Source organism: Oncorhynchus clarkii, chromosome 6, assembly GCF_045791955.1.
Source record: "Oncorhynchus clarkii lewisi isolate Uvic-CL-2024 chromosome 6, UVic_Ocla_1.0, whole genome shotgun sequence".
Classification (NCBI taxonomy): Eukaryota; Metazoa; Chordata; class Actinopteri; order Salmoniformes; family Salmonidae; genus Oncorhynchus; species Oncorhynchus clarkii.
The window spans coordinates 46,153,735-46,173,529 of NC_092152.1; the positions used below are offsets into that span (position 1 = coordinate 46,153,735).

General features: G+C 41.3%; 1 protein-coding gene across 1 annotated transcript in view; it reads right to left on the reverse strand.

The window, feature by feature from the left end:
• Positions 1 to 19,795, reverse strand: part of LOC139411211 (amyloid-beta A4 precursor protein-binding family A member 1-like) — a 101,221-nt gene that overhangs the window by 6,785 nt on the left and 74,641 nt on the right. Inside the window, exons 4-9 of the mRNA XM_071157195.1 lie at positions 13,046 to 13,156; positions 9,187 to 9,226; positions 8,408 to 8,553; positions 2,223 to 2,255; positions 778 to 864; positions 112 to 300 (exon numbers count right to left, since the gene is read on the reverse strand). Of these exons, the coding sequence (XP_071013296.1) occupies positions 112 to 300; positions 778 to 864; positions 2,223 to 2,255; positions 8,408 to 8,553; positions 9,187 to 9,226; positions 13,046 to 13,156 (606 nt within the window). The remainder of the gene's footprint in view (positions 1 to 111; positions 301 to 777; positions 865 to 2,222; positions 2,256 to 8,407; positions 8,554 to 9,186; positions 9,227 to 13,045; positions 13,157 to 19,795) is intronic.

Below are 19,795 nucleotides of genomic sequence, written 5' to 3' on the forward strand. Positions count from 1 at the left end.
ATGAACAAACGAGAAAGAGTGAGAGAGTAAAAGACAGAGAGTAAGTAGGGAGGGAGGGAGGGAGAGATGATGAGACATCGTTTGAAAGTAAAAGTAAAGTGAGATCCTCACATCCTCGGACTCAAAGACGTGGCAGATCATCTTGTACTGCCGTTGTTTCTCGTCCTCGGCGGGGTCTGACGCCTCCACGCTGTCCATGGAGTCTGGGCGGGGCATACGGCGCCTTGCCATCAGAACCACAATGTTGCCGATGTCAGCGATGTAGGAGATGGTCCTCAGAGGGTGGTCCATCATAGTCTCCTGTAGATAGAGGCGAGATAGGGTCAAGGGTTAAGAGGTGATGATAGGGTTAGGGGTTAAAGTGTGATGATAGGGTTATGGTCAGGGTTCAAGGGTTAAGGGGTGATGATACGGTTATGGTCAGGGGGTGGTCCATCATGGTCTGCTGTAGACACAGAGGGGACAGTCAATACCATACGTTTCATGTCTACCAGATTCAACCCTTCTCTATGTCTATGGTCAGGACAGGGAGGGCACAGAAAGAAGAAACTCAGGACCAAACCAATATCAAAGCAACTCCATCAGCTGTCGTGTGAAAAAATCTACACTCAAGAAACACTATATTGATTGTCCCAGGGGTACTTGTACAGGTAATTGGCTAGTGTGGCCAGGCCCCCTGATTGGCCCCACGCTGGGATTAATGAGCCAGGAGGAGAGGAGAAGAAATGTCAACAGAGAAGTGGACAGCATAGAAGATGAGAGACAGAGAGAGTGTACCTGTGAGTCAGCGTTGAGGACTTTAATCCTCTGGGTGGAGATGAAGAGGTCCACCTCTGTCATGGGCTGGGCCTCACCTTCTGGAGCCTGCTTAGACACACACACAGACCGATACATACAGTGACAGAGAAAGACACAGAACAGGGCAATTGAGCATCTAGTCTATTATTAGAGCAGTACAGCTGACAGTCCATCATTATCATTCCACAACTAGACAGAGGTCAGAGACAGTCCACAACTACCCGAGATAACACTGAAGGAAGACACCAGCACTTTCAATCAATCAAAAGCTTTGAGGTGTTCAGAATGTTGCAGATAAAGTGAGTGTGAGTGTGTGTGTGTGTGTGTGTGTGTCTGTGTGTGTGTGTGTGAGTGTGAGTGTGAGTGTGAGTGTGAGTGTGAGTGTGAGTGTGTGTGTGTGTGTGTGTGTGTGTGTGGAGTTGTTGTTTTCCTTCAGTGTAATTCTGGCTTGTACAGCATATTCAGAGTTAGTCCAGTAGTTAGTTGAGTATAGCCTGTCCATAGGTAGCAGAGAGACTGGAGTTAGTAATGGGGTTAGTCTTATTAGTTTTACTGTGGTGTTTCTCAACTTCCCTCCTGGGGACCCACTGTGTTAACTGTGTTTCACTCTAGTTATATTGGTTTTTGGCCACTTCATTTAAGTCGTATTACAGTGATGAGAGTGTTGGTAGTAATGAAAACCTGGATGGATGCCTGTGAGTCCCCAGGACCGGAGTTGGGAAACTTTGGGGTTACAGTGAATACTTAGTCGGTCTGTGTTGGAAAAGAGAGGTGCTGCTGTGTGTAATGTTAGCCATCCACAGGATTCACAGTGCTAACAGCCTTGCAATTGTTACAACCACAGTGAAATACCACACTAATACAGAAGCTTGTGCCAGAGAAAAACCTCTTCAATTACGATCACAAACACAACACAACTTCATGGTATAACAAAAAAATTGTGGCTGCACAGCCATTTTCTGCATCCAGCAATTTCAGTTTCTCCTCATATAAAGCTTTTATTCGTTGTACATCTATGTCATGTGTCCATGTATTCCTGTCAGTATCTTGTAGAAACTCTATAGGAGGATAAAATCGGAGAATGTCTGACATGGAATGAGAAAATGGTGACGGATTTAACTGACAGACAAACCTAAGAATGGTGTACATAACATGACTGCAAATCAACAGAGAGGACTTTGTTGCTGGATTCAGAAAATGCAGCGAGTAAAAGAAGTAGAAAAATAAGGAAAGAGGAGAGGGAGAGAGACTTTACAACACAGCATGAGTCCCTAATGGCACCCTATTCCCTATATAGCCTATTGGGCGCTGGTCAAAAGTAGTGCATTAAATAGGGAATAGGGTGCCATTTGGGACATAGACACAGACAGACACAGGAAAACACAACGGAACACTGAACAGCCAATCAATGAGGAGTACCGCACCTTCTTCTTGTTTTTGGCTAATTTCTGGGCCGTCTGCTTGGCATGGAACAAACATACATACAGGAGAATGGGTTAGACTGAAGCAGGGCTCAGGGCTCAGGCAGGGTGTGCTGTGTGTATGTGTGTGTGTGTGCTTGTTTTCCATTATCAGGACCCAATATCCTTACATTTCATCTTAATGTCCTGAACAGATAAGAAACAACTTTTCTTCAGGTCCTCAATTTGTTCAAAATTGCTATTTTAAGCTAAAGGGTTATGTTTAGGGTTAAGTTTAGTTGTTTTGGGGTTAGGGTTAGGTTAAAGGTTAACGGTTAGGCAAAATAGGATTTGTAATGGTGCAAAAGAATTGACACTCCAAAAAGTCCTGACATTTCACAATAACACAGCTGTTGCTATTTTAAGCTAAATATGCATCCTGTTTGCAGTGTGCGTGTGTGTGTGCGTGTGTGTGGTCAGAGTAGTGCAGGGCCGAAGTAGCATGGGCATAGATAGTAGGCCTATGGATCTGGGGAGGGGATTGAGTGGCAGTGTGTGTATTGATTACATCCATTGGGACATTCCATTTTAGAACATATCATACATTTAAATGTCTGGGATTCAACCAGTCTGAAGTCAACCAGTCTTTAAAAAAGTACCCAATGGCATATCTACTTTACTGTTCAGTGGGTTATGTTTTGGCCAGCAGGTGACTCACTAGTGCACTAAAAGGATTAGACACAGTTATTACCACCCTAATACTTGTTTTAATTAAACTGCACCATTAATTTATGGTCGAATTCACTGAATGAGGTCAATTAATGTGAAAGTGTATCATGCTTAATTGGAATCTTGAGTATGTCTTTACAATACATAGTAAACTAAGGTACAGTGCCTTCGGAAAGTATTCAACCACCTTGACTTTCCCACATTTAGTTGTGTTACAAAGTGCAATTAAAATTGACTGAATTGTAATTGTTTTGGCATTGATTTACACAACATACTCCAATATCAAAGTGGAAAAAAATACATTCTAAAATGAATATAAACTGAAACACTAATATATCTTGATTAGATAAGTATTCAACCCAATACATGTTGGATAACACCTTTGGCAGTAATTACAGCTGTGAGTCTTGTTGGGTAAGTCTCTAAGAGCTTTGCACAATTGTACAATATTTGCCGATCATTATTTTTCAAATTCAAGCTCTGTCAAGTTGGTTGTTGATCATTGCTACATAGCCATTTTCAAGTCTTGCCATAGATTTTCAAGACAATTTCAGTCAAAACTGTAACTAGTCCACTCAATGTCATCTTGGTAAGCAACTCCAGTGTAAATTTGGCCTTGTGTTTTCGGTTATTGTACAGCTGAAAGGTACATTTGCTTTCCAGTGTCTGTTTGAAAGCAGACTGAACCACGTTTTCCACTAGGACTTTGCCTGTGCTTAGCTCTATTCCATTTCTTTTTATCCTAAAAAAAACTCCCTGGTCCTTGCCGATGACAAGCATACTCATAACATGATGCAGCCACCACCATGCTTGAGAATATGAAGAGTGGTACTCAGATAAGTTCATTTCTTTGTCGCATTCTTTGCAGTATTACTTTAGTGCCTTGTTGGAAACAGGATGCATATTTTGGAATATTTGTATTCTGAAAAGGGTTCCTTCTTTTCACTCTGTCATTTAGTTCAGTATTGTGGAGTAACTACAATGTTGTTGATCCATCCTCAGTTTTCTCCTATCACAGCCATTAAACTCTAACTGTTTTAAAATTACAATTGGCCTCATGGTGAAATCCCTGATCTCTTTCCTTCCTCCCTGGCAACTGAGTTAGGAAGGGTGACTGTATCTTTGTAGTGACTGGGTGTATTGATACACCATCCAAAGTGTAATTAATATCTTCAACATGCTCAAAGGGATATTCAGTCTGCTTTTTTTAATTTTTACCCTTCTACCAATTGGTGCCCTTCTTTGCGAGGCATTGGAAAACCTCCCTGACTTTGTGGTTGAATATGTGCTTGAAATTCCCTACTCAACCGAAGGACCTTACAGATAATTGGGGTAGTCATTCAAAAATCATGTTAACCACTATTATTGCACACAGAGTGAGTCCATGCAACTTATTATGTGATTTGTTCAGCACGTTTACTCCTGAACTTATGTTGGCTTGCCATAACAAATGGGTTTAAATAGGTTTAAAACCTCTTGAATTGTAATCTGACCCTTTTTTATTATTATTTTTTGCCTAAAATGACATACCCAAATCTAACTGCCTGTAGCTCAGTACCTGACGCAAGGATATGCATATTCTCGATACCATTTGAAAGGAAACACTTTGAAGTTTGTGGAAATGTGAAATTAATGTAGGAGAATACAACACATTAGATCTAGTAAAAGATGAAAACATCCGTTTTCAAAAATGTTTTTGTTCAATCTTTGAAATGCAAGAGAAAGGCCTTAGGACTCCAGCCGCAATTTTGTTTTTGGCCACTAGATGGTAGATAGTAGAACATGCAGAGGTGCTATGGTGCCTCTGTCTGATGAGAACAGGAGTAACAGAAAATATACTCTGGGTGTGTATACAGTATGTATGGGCTGATAGAGGCTATGGGCTACAGCTCAGTGCATTTTGATCAGGTGGGCTGTAAAATGCTGAGTCACTACAGTGTGGGCTATGGGCTGGAGGTGCGCCAGGAGGCTGATAAACCAGGAAGATGTCAGGAAGACTCAGGTCATGTGACAGAAAGTGAGTGAGGGGAAGTGACCATAGAGAATGATAGAGGACTCTTCATTGTATCTGTCCCATTATGACATCTGTGAGCGCATGGGCAGCGCGATTGAGGACATCTCCATTTTGAAGTAGTCAATTACAGTTTTTTTCGATTGCTAAACGACAGTGGGCACAACTGGAGTCACATGTGCAAAACTCTAACTACAGTCTGCACTACCAACAGTCACCTGAGCTAAACAGTTCACATCACCTGCAAAACTCATTCCAAGCAACACAACTCTTAACACATGGCTCAAAACACGCTCAGTGCAGCCAAACACTATGCACAACCCTCACTGAGATAACACACACTGTCACTCAGAACACACTGAGAGTAAAAACACTAGCATCAAACACCAATACAGAAAATACAAACTTTTCATCTTTACAGTTTGAACAATTTCAGTGACTTCATACAAAGTAATATTTTCTTCAAAGAAAATAGTGACATTCTTTCACATGATTTATTAACATTTTTAGAACATAACAATTCTTTAAGGTAAATGAAAATTAGCAGTTTGCTTCAATAGTCTGTAGTAATTTACGGAATTACAGTAATGAGAAAAAAAAGGTAGAAACTAAAAGTACATACTGTAATTCAAACAAATAATTGAGGGGCTAATCCTGCCTCTCTCTAGCATCAGGCCACAGGTTTTCTTCAACATCACATCTAATGTTTCTCTTGCCATGCACCTGGGGAAGAACCTTCTGGAGTGCCTTATCCATCCCTGGCAGTCCTCTGGACTCGTGTCCTCACATCCGGCACGCATGGCTTCCAAAAGAGACATTTGGTCATGTGGGTGGTGACCAAACACTTTCCACCTCCAGGCAGAGAAAAACTCCTCTATTGGGTTGAGGAAGGGTGAATATGCAGGCAGGTACAAAACCATAAATCTGTGATGTGCTGCAAACCAATCTGTGACAGCTGCAGAGTGGTGAAAAGCAACGTTAGGGGGTTTCTTACTGGCTCCCCCTGTTCTGCTGGCACTAGCTGAGCATAGAGCTGTTATAGGAAAGCTATAAGCCTTTCTGTGTTGTATGGGCCAATGAGTTGTGTGTTGAGAAGCAAACCATCATTGGCCATTGCAGCACACATGGTGATATTTCCCCCCCTTTGGCCTGGAACCTCCACAGTGGCCCTTTGACCTATAACATTCCTTCCTCTGCGCCGTGTTTTGGCAAGGTTAAATCCAGCTTCATCGATAAATACAAATGAATGTGGTCTTTCCAGTGCTTCCACCTCCATTACTCTCTGAAAAACAGTAAGTGCACAGTTTTACTGTAGAAATGCTAGTTGTTTTTTTTTACTGTAAATATTTTGTATAGCTGTGTACGTAACCTCAGACGTCTTACCTGGACATATTGGTATCTTTGCTCTTTTACCCGTTCACTGTTTCTCTCGAACGGTACAGTGTATAACTGTTTCATTGTAACTTGGTGTTTCTTTAGGACTCGAGCAATAGTTGTTGTGCTGACAGAATTAACATTTTCAAATATATCATTATCAGCCAGCACTCTATCTTGAATCTCCCGCAGTTTTATTGCATTGTTGACAACAACCATGTCAACAATAGCATTTTCCTGCGCATCTGAAAATATTTTTCCTCTTCCCCCTGTTGGGGGCAGCCTTTGGGTCCTGTTGTAAAAATATATTTTACAGTCAAACTTACTGTAATATATATCTGTGTAAATATTCTATAATTGCAATACAAAATAGATTCCTGTAATGTTTTCATTTACTGTAAGGATGTAACTCTCACCTGTTTGCATGATGGAAAATTCGCATTACAGATGCCACTGTGGATCTTTGCAGATTGGGTTGCACCCTCAACCCTGCCTCTCTCAATGAGAGATAATGGTTCACGACATGGTCTATAAGTGTAGCCCTTATTTCATCTGAAATAACAGCTCTTTGTCTTCTTTGTCTTCCTCCACGCATCCGCCCTCTCCCTGCCACCCTTCTCCCTCCACGAACCCATCTTCCTTGTTCCATTTCCAAAATGAGTCTTTCTGAGCTCTACCTATATATACTGTAATATGTGTGTGTGTTCACTAACAAGTCTAAAACAAGACACCTGCTTAGCCTTTCAGCTGAAATTGCAATCAGCAGTGTTTGAAAGGCACAAGGCTGAAATCTATTCCGTTTTGAATGTGTGGTTCACAGTTTTGACAGCAGTGTGTTAGCATTTGAACAAAGTGCTGTAAATCCACAGTGTTGTGCAGGTTGTGGTTAAAGTCATGGGATAAGTGTGTAGAGTTTTGAAAACTGTGTTCAAGCAATGAAAAACGAACTAGAGTTTGGTCCACATGAACTGCTGCTGTGCAGACTGTAGTTAGAGTTTTGCACATGTGACTCCAGTTGTGTCCACTGTCGTTTAGCAATCGAAAAAAACTGTAAACAAACTCAAAGGGTGCACACAGCAGTGTGTTGTTTGAACAGATATAAAGCCAAGGTTGGCAATTTACTGCCACCTGCAGTTATGGAATGTTTACTCAAGTATAATGAATTGTCTGATCCCTTCTGATGACCTAGATGAAATTATGTGATCTGCCTTCCCACCCAGTTGAATACTTCAAAATGGGGAAAGGCCTCAATAGCACAGGCCAAGCTAAAACAAGTTTTTGGGCACTAGAGTTCTCTATTATTCTCTATGGAAGTGACACAGTTATAGGTAGAAATGTACTGATGTGAGATCTTGACCTTTGTACATATTCAGGTTCGTACATAGCATAGAACATGTTTCTATGCAAAACAGATATCGATTTGATCACTTGTGATAAAGATGTTATAAAGCAGTACGTTCCCACTGGGCACAGATGTCATTTCAACATGTAGTTTTCATTTACATTTGGTTGAGATGTCAACTAATGTGAATTCAACGTGAAATCAACAAAAAATGTCACCATGTCATTGGATTTAGGTTAAAAGTTGGGTGAAAAACAAATTCCCTTACATTGACTTTGCAAATCCAATCAGTTTTCCACGTTGATTCAACATCATCCGATAGATTTTTGTTGTTGAAATGATGTGGAAACAACGCTGATGCAACCAGTTTTTGACCGGTGTGTTATCAGACAGTATTAAAAACAGGTTATTAGATATTATCCATTACCAGGTAGAAAACATAATCCAGTACAAGGTCAGGATGGAATCAGGTTGGGCGACATGTAGCCTAGGTTAAGAGTGATGGGCCAGTAACCGAAAGGTCGCTGGTTCGAATCCCCGTGGTGACTTGGTGAAAAATCTGTGGATGTGCCCTTGAGCAAGGTACTTAAACCTAATTGCTCCTATTGCTCCGGACATGAGCATCTGCTAAATGACTAAAATGGGATCTATCCAGAAGTTCCTCTGTAAGAAAATAATTTGACCTGTCTACCAGCATTTTCAACCACATCATTGCGAGCAAAGAAAAAAAATTGAATTAGTCTCTCTCCTCACCTTGATGCGGCTGACAGCCTCCTGGGCCTGCATCATGCGCACGTTCTTGGAGGGGGTCTTGTCAGACAGCAACTGGGTGGAGCCCAGGTAGTTAGCGGCAAAGATGATCCCATCGATCAGGTCCTCTGGGTCACATGGACCTGGGACTGGGAGGAGAGGAGTAGGAAGATTAAAATGCCATGATTTGTCATGGAATATATATATACGTTTTGAATCTTAACATGTTCGTGAAGGCTTCAACTCTAAAGATGCAGAAATTAGAACAGTTGGTTTGATTGGGACATCATAGTGAGAGACAGAAAGAGAGAGAGAGTGTGTGTGTATGTGTCACCAGAATGTCATTGTGCTTCACACAGAGCTAGAGAGACTAGAGACACAATGCTCCTACTGAGCTAAAGCACACAGAATGCATGAGTAAAGAGGGAAGGATAAAGAGTGTGGGTGGGTGGGTGTGTTTGTGAGATAGATAGATAGATGTGTATGTGTGAGAGAGAAATAGGAGAGAGAAAGACCGCACTGAAGCATTTGACTGGTGCACTAGAGGCCCTTTCTCTGTCACTAATTTTCCTTACCTCCCATTCAGCCCTCCAATGACATTTAAAAATGCTGATCTGGTACTAAATGTACGCCTGCACATCAGCATACCCCCACAGAGCTAAATCACCCAAGCATTTACTAGAGAGAACCGCTTCTCAAATATATTCTGCACTGGCAAAATGCGGCCCACTGAAGTAAAGCAGAGAGGGACGTAAAGACCAGGAGCCAGGAGCAAGTCTTACCTTCTACATAGGTAGGAAAGGAGGCCAGGCTTCTCCTGGACTGCAGGTGTAGAGGAGAAGACAGATAACACGTTACTGACAGGTCACACAGGCATGGTCATTATAACACTGTCATAGCACTATCATGACACTGGTGAAAGACAGACAAACGTTGGTTGACACACTGGGCTGTTGCCGGCCATGACATTTTGTTAGCCGGTTTATTGTCACGCAAATGACTGCCAGTCTCATGGTAATTACCCGTTAATGAACATAAACATGTTTACAATCTTCAGGCCTCTATGCGTACAAGCCGCTGATGCGCGCCTTTGGAGCATCTGCATTTTAAAAAGTCTAATAAATCCATTTAATATACACCATCACAATAAATCCATTATTTATTTTAGGCAGGCCTAAAGAAACATTATATGAAGAAAATGTATTTCAAAAGAACCGAATGTCAGTCGGCCTACTGTATGTTATCTGGCTATGCGCCATGCCCGTAGGCTAGTTCATTTAGCAGACAAGATATCGAATCAGTCCTGTGCCATGATTTTATATTATATTATTGTAAGAATAATATAATTGAACTTAGCTGAGAAAAATAGAGAGGATGTTTTCCCATTGCGGAGTGAGTACACATCTGAAGTGGCTATGTTGTGAGCTTAAAAGTTAGCATTTGAAACAGGTCCTATATGCCCAGAGTTATTTTGTCAATTTAGTTGTGAATGAAACAAACCTCAGAATGTCTTAGAAATCAAAACATGATGCAGCTATAGGCTATTGACTATTTGAAAAAGTCACACAAAAAAGCTTGCCTCCGGCTACACACCCTCTTATCAAGTGATCATATTTTTACCCATCAGACTATTCTCAATTTAATGTTATCTTAAATTTGTTTAGAAGGGCCCATTATGAAATGGGTAGGAACAGGTGCAGGGGCAAAATACATAGCATCCGTATGCACTCGAATAGCGAACGGAGGCCTCTTTCCCCCAGTTAAATCATGCCGTGTAGGCTACTCCGCCTTTATAGCAAAGCAGCTGAGAAATAAATATAGTAGCAGCTAGGATCCTCTTCTTTTTAGTGGCAACCACCAAAACTCTGCTTTCACACAGGATTGCATATATAATCGTCTGGATTTATAAGAAAAATAATTAAACTTCACACATCAAACACTGTTTGAGAAGCATGCAACCTCTCTATGCCATGGGCTCGCCAACCATGTTCCTGCAGCTAACCTAGGCTATTCAAAATAAAATCAAATACAAATTCACCATAATTGTAGGTTAACATTGTAAGCCACCCTGCACAACAAACAGCATCGCCTAGGCCTATACATTCTCTCCCATACTCACGGATAGAACGTTTTGAGCGTAATTTAAACCAACCAGTCCATCAAGTATGCATAATAATACAGCCCACATTCTAAGGTGATTACTAGAATATGTTTAATTTCAGAGTATAGGCTAGACCAGTTATGTACTAAAAACTCAGTTTTTTTCCATGCTAATATGTGATAGACTATTAGGATATGTATTGTATAACAGCACAATCATTATTTTAATTCTGTTTTTTGGGGGGGACTTGGGCTCATACAGTTGAAGTCGGAAGTTTACATACACCTAGGCCAAATACTTTTAACTCAGTTTTTCACAATTCCTGACATTTAATCATAGTAAAAATTCCCTGTCTTAGGCCAGTTAGGATCACCAATTTATTTTAAGAATATGAAATGTCAGAATAATAGAGGATAATTATTTATTTAAGCTTTTATTTCTTTCATCACATTCCCGGTGGGTCAGAAGTTTACATACACTCAATTAGTATTTGGTAGCATTGCCTTTAAATTGCTTAACTTGGGTCAAACGTTTTGGGTAGCCTTCCACAAGCTTCCCACAATAAGTTGGGTGAATTTTGGCCCATTCCTCCTGACAGAGCTGGTGTAACTGAGTCAGGTTTATAGGCCTCCTTGCTCGCACACACTTTATCAGTTCTGCCCACACATTTTCTATAGGATTGAGGTCAGGGTTTTGTGATGGCCACTCCAATACCTTGACTTTGTTGTCCTTAAGCCATTTTGCCACAACTTTGGAAGTATGCTTGGGGTCATTGTCCATTTGGTAGACCCATTTGCGACCAAGCTTTAACTTCCTGATTGATGTTTTGAGATGTTGCTTCAACATTATCCACATAATTTTCCTCCCTCATGATGCCATCTATTTTGTGAAGTGCACCAGTCCCTCCTACAGCAAAGCACCCCCACAACATGATGCTGCCACCCCCGTGCTTCACAGTTGGGATGGTGTTCTTTGGCTTGCAAGCATCCACCTTTATCCTACAAACATAACGATGGTCATCATGGCCAAACAGTTATATTTTTGTTTCATCAGACCACAGTACAAAATGTACGATCTTTGTCCCCATGTGCAGTTGCAAACCGTAGTCTGGCGGTTTTATGGCGGTTTTGGAGCAGTGGCTTCTTCCTTGCTGAGCGGCCTTTCAGGTTATGTCGATATAGGACTTGTTTTACTGTGGATATAGATGCTTTTGTACCTGTTTCCTCCAGCATCCAGGTCCTTTGCTGCTGTTCTGGGATTGATTTGCACATTTTGCACCAAAGTACGTTCTCTAGGAGACAGAACGCGTCTCCTTCCTGAGCGGTATGGCGGCTGCATGGTCCCATGGTGTTTATACTTGGTGTTTATACTTATTGTTTGTACAGATGAAAGTGGAACCTTCAGGCGTTTGAAAATTGCTCCCAAGGATGAACCAGACTTGTGGAGGTCTACAACATTTTTTCTGAGGTCTTGGCTGATTTCTTTTGATTTTCCCATGATGTCAAGCAAAGAGGCACTGAGTTTGAAGGTTGGCCTTGAAATACATCCACAGATACACATCCAATTGACTCAAATGATGTCAATTAGCTTATCAGAAGCTTTAAAGCCATGGTATCATTTTCTGGAATTTTCCAAGATGTTTAAAGTCCCAGTCAACTTAGTGTATGTAAACTCCTGACCGACTGGAATTGTGATACAGTGAATTTTAAGTGAAATAATCTGTCTGTAAACAATTGCTGGAAAAATTACTTGTGTCATGCACAAAGTAGATGTCCTAACTGACTTGCCAAAACCATAGTTTGTTAACAAGAAATTTGTGGAGTGGTTGAAAAATGAGTTTTAATGACTCCAACCTAAGTGTATGTAAACGTCCGACTTCAACTGCATTTAGACATATGCGTATGCATAAGCTCTAATATGCATTTGGTTGTTCTACACATTTCGTTGTGCTCGGCTCTGAAACAACATCCACAACGACCATGTTTTCCACTCAGTTGTTGAACTTCTTTCTTCAAATTGATCATCACAGTGAGGTCAAAATGTTTTACCCAATGGTGGGTTTTAAAAGCATGATAGTATTTTGATGATAAGTTGACAAGGTAAAAATCTGTCATTCTGCCCCTGAACAAGCCAGTTAACCCACTGTTTCCTAGCCCGTCATTGTAAATAAGAATTTGTTCTTCGCTGACTTGCCTAGTTAAAGGTTAAATAAAATTTTAAAAAATAAGTGTTTGATGTTATTTTCCATTGATTTTCCCATTGGTCTCAGTGTGGTTAGAGGGACAATAGAGCTCTGAGTGCCAGACCATTAGCGACCTGATGGTCGTTAGTGATTTGGGTACTACCAAAGCATGTCCAGAGTGCATAATAGGAGATTACCATGACTCAACGTTTATGTGGAACTTGACTGCGTTCATGACACGACTGCCGGTGTTGCGGTAATATGGTCACCGCAACGGTCCTATATGCAGTGACATTTTGATTTGTCACAATGCCTGGTAAGTATCATAACATGGACATATACATGCACACAAAAAGACCTCTTTAGTGGAAAGCGGTGGAGACTCGAAGCTTTCACTCCCTTCAAGCATGGGTGTCCGGATTGAAGACTCCGCCCCCTGAGGAGAGGCCTGAGAGTCTGAACCTGGAGACTAGAGAGAGAGTGAGGGGAGGAAGAGAGAGAAAGGAAGAGAGAGAGATAGAGAGAAAGTTAATTTTACTTCCATCATTCAAACATAAAAACATAAAACAGAGCAGGGCCGTGGAAAGATTGGTCATATGGTATACAAGACTTATACAAGACCTTTCACTGAACCAAATCAATAAGGGTAACACCCACATTTGGTTCAAACTCAACAAAAGCACGGTCCTTAGTGACAATCATTTACATGTACTTTATGTGCAGTCTATGCTTCTCACTCAAATTCAGTTTTATGATAATTTCCCAAGAGAAACCAACCAGTTCCAAGCTGATGGAAATGTGCTTTCGTGTTGGGATTTTAATGCTAGAACAAGTTCTGAACCTGACTGTGTAGACCCTTAGGGTAATAAACATATACAGTATTTGGACATTTGGACAACCTGTATCAATGATTTCCTTTCGAGTACATATAGCCCAAACCTCCCTGACTTACATTTGGCTTTGATAGCTGCCACAAAAACACATTTATGCAAAAGGAAAAGCATTCTAGTTGAAAACCTCAAAAGAGAAATGGTTAGATTCCGAGTGTAAACTCAAGGATATTTATCAAATAAAAAACATTACCAACCACAAGATTCAGCAAGAATATTGTGGTACATTTAAAGAATACAAACAAAACCTAAAATGGAAGAAACGGAAGCATTTTGAAAACTATGAAAACCAGTTCTGGGAGTAATGGAATGGCTTAAAAGGAGAACAGAAGAATGATCTAGGCAACATCTGGAAAGATAATTTTGAAAGTCTCTATGGAATAATATCATAAGAAGACCTTACTTTAAAACAAAGAGATATCCAAGAAAAACCTAATTAAAAACAACCAGAACCCAATTGACTACCAAATTACACGAGCTGAACTTTCAAACAGCCTTAAAACCTGGAAAGGCATGTGGCCCTGACAGCATCAGGAATGAAATGGTTAAACACAGTGCTCCTGAGCTGCAGGATGCCTAATTAAAACTATTCAACCAGGTTTTGGAGAGTGGCTGCTTCCCTGGTACTTGGAACCAAGGGTTCAAAACCCCCATATAAAAAAGCGACAAATTACATTGATATTTAGTCATTTAGCAGACGAATTAAACCCCAACAACCATTGAGAGCAATTGTAATGGCTTCTTTTGTAGGCACTTTACAGAGGCTTTACAGAGGCTCCGCTATGGCTCGTTGGGCAAAGCCTGTGAAGAAATTAATTGGGTTCTTGGAGGGTATTTGGATAAATGCAGAAAATAAGGTCTGTGATAAACACAGGATTAGGAGATTTTATACGTTTTTTTCTATGAATAATCTTCATCAGCTAACATCACTTTTTGAGAATTTTAAAGCATTTATGTAATTGAAAAAAGTAAAAAGCTAACGATGTGCTTACATGTAAAAAAAAAAAAAAAAAATACAACTACAGCGCATGCCTTTGATGTCATCAACGCTACGCAAAAGCTTCACAGCTCAATCAAAATGTATATACAAGACATGGCTGGATAGCCGTGTAAAACAGCTCTGGGATATCGACAGAAGGAGTCTGAACCCTTTACACTCGTGGGAATTGGCCTATATAGATAGGGATAAATTGAAATGTTTCTTACAGAAGAAATATGAAAAGCAAATGCACAAGCATGGAAGCAATTAAAACCGTTTGGAGATTATGGGGAAATTATTAGACCAAAGTTACAGGCACAACAGTCCATCTGACACAAGACTGAATCCAAACATTACACTATTGATCTAATGTGCATTTTACGTTTACTGTACTTTTTGCTATATTCGTGGTAAATGTGGGGTACTGTAGGTGCAACATAAGACAAAACAATTACAAGGGTTTGAGTAAGAGGACTAACTGGTGTCTCCAAGTGGCCACACTCCTCTCCAAAGTGTGCACAGTTCCTAAGTCATTTCAATGCACATTTATGACTCAAAGAAGAGTCTTCAACTATAAGGTGTTTTTGATCTCTCCTAGCTGTGCCGTTGAGGAACTAGAGCAAAGCACACTTCTAGTTGTTTTGTTTGGAACACAACCCTCCATCTCCGCAATCACACAATTATTGTTGCTTGTTTACGCAACCCATAAAAACGGCTCATTATAAATCGCAATCTTTCACAAGGTAATTCAGAGAAACAAATCATCATTTTTGATACACAGATAAAGGATTCATTAGTGCATTCAGGTGCGTGTTCTGCGGCAAATTTTCTTCACAATAGACAAACATAGGCTCTTTCTGTTCGGAACAAGCCAGGATATGATGCCATGTCATCTTGTACATCAAACATAGTGCTAAAAAAGCGTTGACACTGTACATGACATGAGTTTTATGATATGGAAATGTGAAGTGCACATTTGGACGGGTGTTTGGCTTGCTTGTATGACATGTGGTGGTTCATTTCTTTACTATCAAATGAGGAGAGACAAACTTATCACACAAGTCAGAGTTATACTTAAGCTAAATCTTTAACAGTGAGAGCTTTGCAATAGCAAAGACTTGGCGACGAATCACCGTTTCTGATGATCCGTTGAGAGCGGCGAGACAAAAGTACAAAGGTCTTTTATAGCCAAGATACACCCCATTTAACCTACATGACAAACAACAGATGTATAGAATGGGTCACAAGGTTAAGATGTGTATGAACGATACCTATAATACATAGCAGACAGTATCTGCTGTGGCAACAGTTTTCATTGTATAGACCAGTGTCTGGCCCTTCGACTCCAAACTGGAACCATCTCTCCCTGGTACGGTATAGAGCAGAAACATGAACTCATGCTCTGGAAGGCTCTTTAGGTTTTATCACCCAAAATACATCGTAAATCTCCTGTCAGTGTTATGTCCCAGAGGCCCATCCTCTGTAGAACACACACACAATAGTTAACAGAATACTCCATTCTGTTGAATAAAACAACCATTTGATGCAATAAAAGCCTTATAACATAATCTTGCAATTTTGCCACCATAGACATCAAATGGGTATTATTATAATCCTCAAAAACTCTGCTTTCAAAATACATTGAGTCCTCTTCATTTATAGCATTTTCCTCACTCCCCAATTAGTGGAAGTGATGGGGAAACGTCTTGTCGGGTGCGGTTCTCAAGTGTATTATTATTATTATATCTATTATTATTATTGAAATTAACTATTTCATTATCCTCATTGCATTGTACTTTATTTACTGAAATGCTGTACCACTATACTGCTTTGGCAATATCTACAAATTGTATTTCATGCCAATAAAGCAATCTGAATATGAATGAAAGAGAGCGACAGCGAGAGGGGGAATAGAGAGCGGGGAGAGAAGGGGGAGAGAGGGATAGAGAGAGTTGGGGATACGGAGGAGGAGAAGGAGAAGAAGGGGAGAGAGAGATAGAGGGGTAGAGAGAGAGAGGGATTGAAATGGGGAAAGGAGGCGAGATGAAGAACGAGACAGAGAGGAAAAAAGAAAGAAAGGGAAGGGAAACCAGAGGGGAAAAGAGTAGAATAAGATATATTATATAAACACACTACATCTCATTCCAAAATAATATAAATTAATATGCTATAACAGTCTCCACTCTTCTGGGAGGGCTTTCAACTAAACTCAGCAAAAAAAGAAACTTCCCCTTTTCAGGACCCTGTCTTTCAAAGATAATCAGTAAAAATCCAAATAACTTCCCAGATCTTCATTGTTTCATTGTAAACACTGTTTCCCATGCTTGTTCAATGAACCATAAACAATTAATGAACATGGACCTGTGGAACGGTCGTTAAGACACTAACAGCTTACAGACGGTAGGCAATTAAGGTCACAGTTATGAAAACTTAGGACACTAAAGAGGCCTTTCTCCTGACTCTGAAAAACACCAAAAGAAAGATGGCCAGGGTCCCTGCTCATCTGTGTGAATGTGCCTTAGATATGATGCAAGGAGGCATGAGGACTGCAGATAAGGCCAGGGCAATAAATTGCAATGTCCGTACTGTGAGACGCCTAAGACAGCACTACAGGGAGACAGGACGGACAGCTGATCATCCTCGCAGTGGCAGACCACGTGTAACAACACCTGCACAGGATCGGTACATCCAAACATCACACCTGCGGGACAGGTACAGGATGGCAACAACAACTGCCTGAGTTACACCAGGAACGCACAATTCCTCCATCAGTGCTCAGACTGTCCGCAATAGGCTGTGAGAGGCTGGACTGAGGGTTTGTAGGCCTGTTGTAAGGCAGGTCCTCACCAGACATCACCGGCAACAACGTCGCCTATGGGCACAAACCCACCGTCGCTGGACCAGACAGGACTGGCAAAAAGTGCTGACGAGTCGCGGTTTTGTCTCACCATGGCCGGATTCGCGTTTATCGTCGAAGGAATGAGCGTAACACCGAGGCCTGTACTCTGGAGCGGGATCGATTTGGAGGTGGAGGGTCTATCATGGTCTGGGGCGATGTGTCACAGCATCATCGGACTGAGCTTGTTGTCATTGCAGGCAATTTCAACGCTGTGCTTTACAGGGAAGACATCCTCCTCCCTCATGGGGTACCAATCCTGCAGGCTCATCCTGACATGACCCTCCAGCATGACAATGCCACCAGCCATACTGCTCGTTCTGTGCGTGATTTCATGCAAGACAGGAATGTCAGTGTTCTGCCATGGCCAGCAAAGAGCCCGGATCTCAATCCCATTGAGCACGTCTGGGACCTGTTGGATCAGAGGGTGAGGGCTAGGTCCATTCCCCCCAGAAATGTCCGGGAACTTGCAGGTGCCTTGGTGAAAGAGTGGGGTAACATCTCACAGCAAGAACTGGCAAATCTGGTGCAGTCCACGAGGAGGAGATACACTGCAGTACTTAATGCAGCTGGTGGCCACACCAGATACTGACTGTTATTTTTTATTTTGACCCCCCTTTGTTCAGGGACACATTATTCAATTTCTGTTAGTCGCATATCTGTGGAACTTGTTCAGTTTATGTCTCAGTTGTTGAATCTTGTTATGTTCATACAAATATTTGCACATGTTAAGTTTGTTGAAAATAAACACAGTTGACAATGAGAGGACGTTTCTTTTTTTCTGAGTTTAGATGTTGGAACATTGCTGCGAGGTCTTGCTTCCATTCAGCCACAAGAGCATTAGTGAGGTCGGGCACTGATGCTGGGTGATCAGGCCTGGCTCGCAGTCGGCGGTCCAATTTATCCTAAAGGTGTTCGATGGGGTTGAGGTCAGGGTTCTGTGAAGGCCAGTATTGTTCTTCCACACATCATTATCTTGTCCCTGGAAGCTCGTAGAAATGCAATTAGCAGAATGGATATTCCAATTCAAAGCAATGACCACATCGGCGGCCATATTGGATGCACTATTTGGAACGCTCTATGAATTGAAGCTTATCATTCCATTGAAATTAATATAGCACTAATCTATGGCCTGTCTATTGATTCTCTATCTATGTGGGCGCTCCTATCTATCGATGCTCCATTGCCCATAGTTCCAGGAGCTACTTCTCTGCACAGAAAACACACCTAGGTTGACTCATGAATATTCTTCAACAATATTCAGTGATGTTTCATTCATACAGCTCACTTGTCATACATTTTAGACATTTAGAGAAATTGAAGGGAAAACAACTCCCACAATGAAAACTGGCACGAATCCACAGTCCAGGTCCAACACCTAACAACATAGGAGGAATGTTTGGTATAAATCCACCAAAACTACACTAATGTTCACTCCAAACAAACCTGGCTTCCATGGTTTTCATGCAGACGGTCTACCAGGAAATCCCAGAAGTTCTCCATACTTTGAGCCTGAACAATGGTCAAACTATGACGCAGACTGTCCTTAACTTACACACACAGACAGACACTACCTAGTGGCTACAGAACCTGAATGAGGTAAACTAGCTAACCTTCTCTCAAGGTACTGTGGTGGTAATGTATCTACAGTCTCTGATGGCTTGGTACCGAGTCTGAGCTCTGCTCTACTCCTGTTTCACAAGCTATCAGAATTCACAATGGACTTGTCAGAAAGGCACAGGGGTGTGTGTGTCTGTGTGTTTGTGTATAGACAGAGGCCTGCAGTGGATGAAAACAGGCTCTCTTCAATGTTATCAGAAACCCTCTGAATTATTCACTCTCTCTCTCTCTCTCTCTCTCTCTCTCTCTCTCTCTCTCTCTCTCTCTCTCTCTCTCTCTCTCTCTCTCTCTCTCTCTCTCTCTCTCTCTCTCTCTCTCTCTCTCTCTCTCTCTCTCTCTCTCTCTCTCTCTCTCTCTCTCTCTCTCTCTCTCTCTCTCTCTCTCTCTCTCTCTCTCTCTCTCTCTCTCTCTCTCTCTCTCTCTCTCTCTCTCTCTCTCTCTCTCTCTCTCTCTCTCTCTCTCTCTCTCATATCTAAACTAAATAAATAATCCTGGGGAGGGCAAAAATAACATGTTCTTCTGATGAACGGGAAACTGCCAGAAAGGAGAAGTAAATGACACTATAGTACAGTACGCATAAGGTCATTATAGCACAGTCTTAACCCACCTCTCTTTCTCTCTCTCTCTGATATATTTATGGGGCTTTATTGGCATTGCCAAATTAAGTGAAATAGATTATAAACAAATGCGAAATTAACAATAAAAAATGTACAGTAAACAATT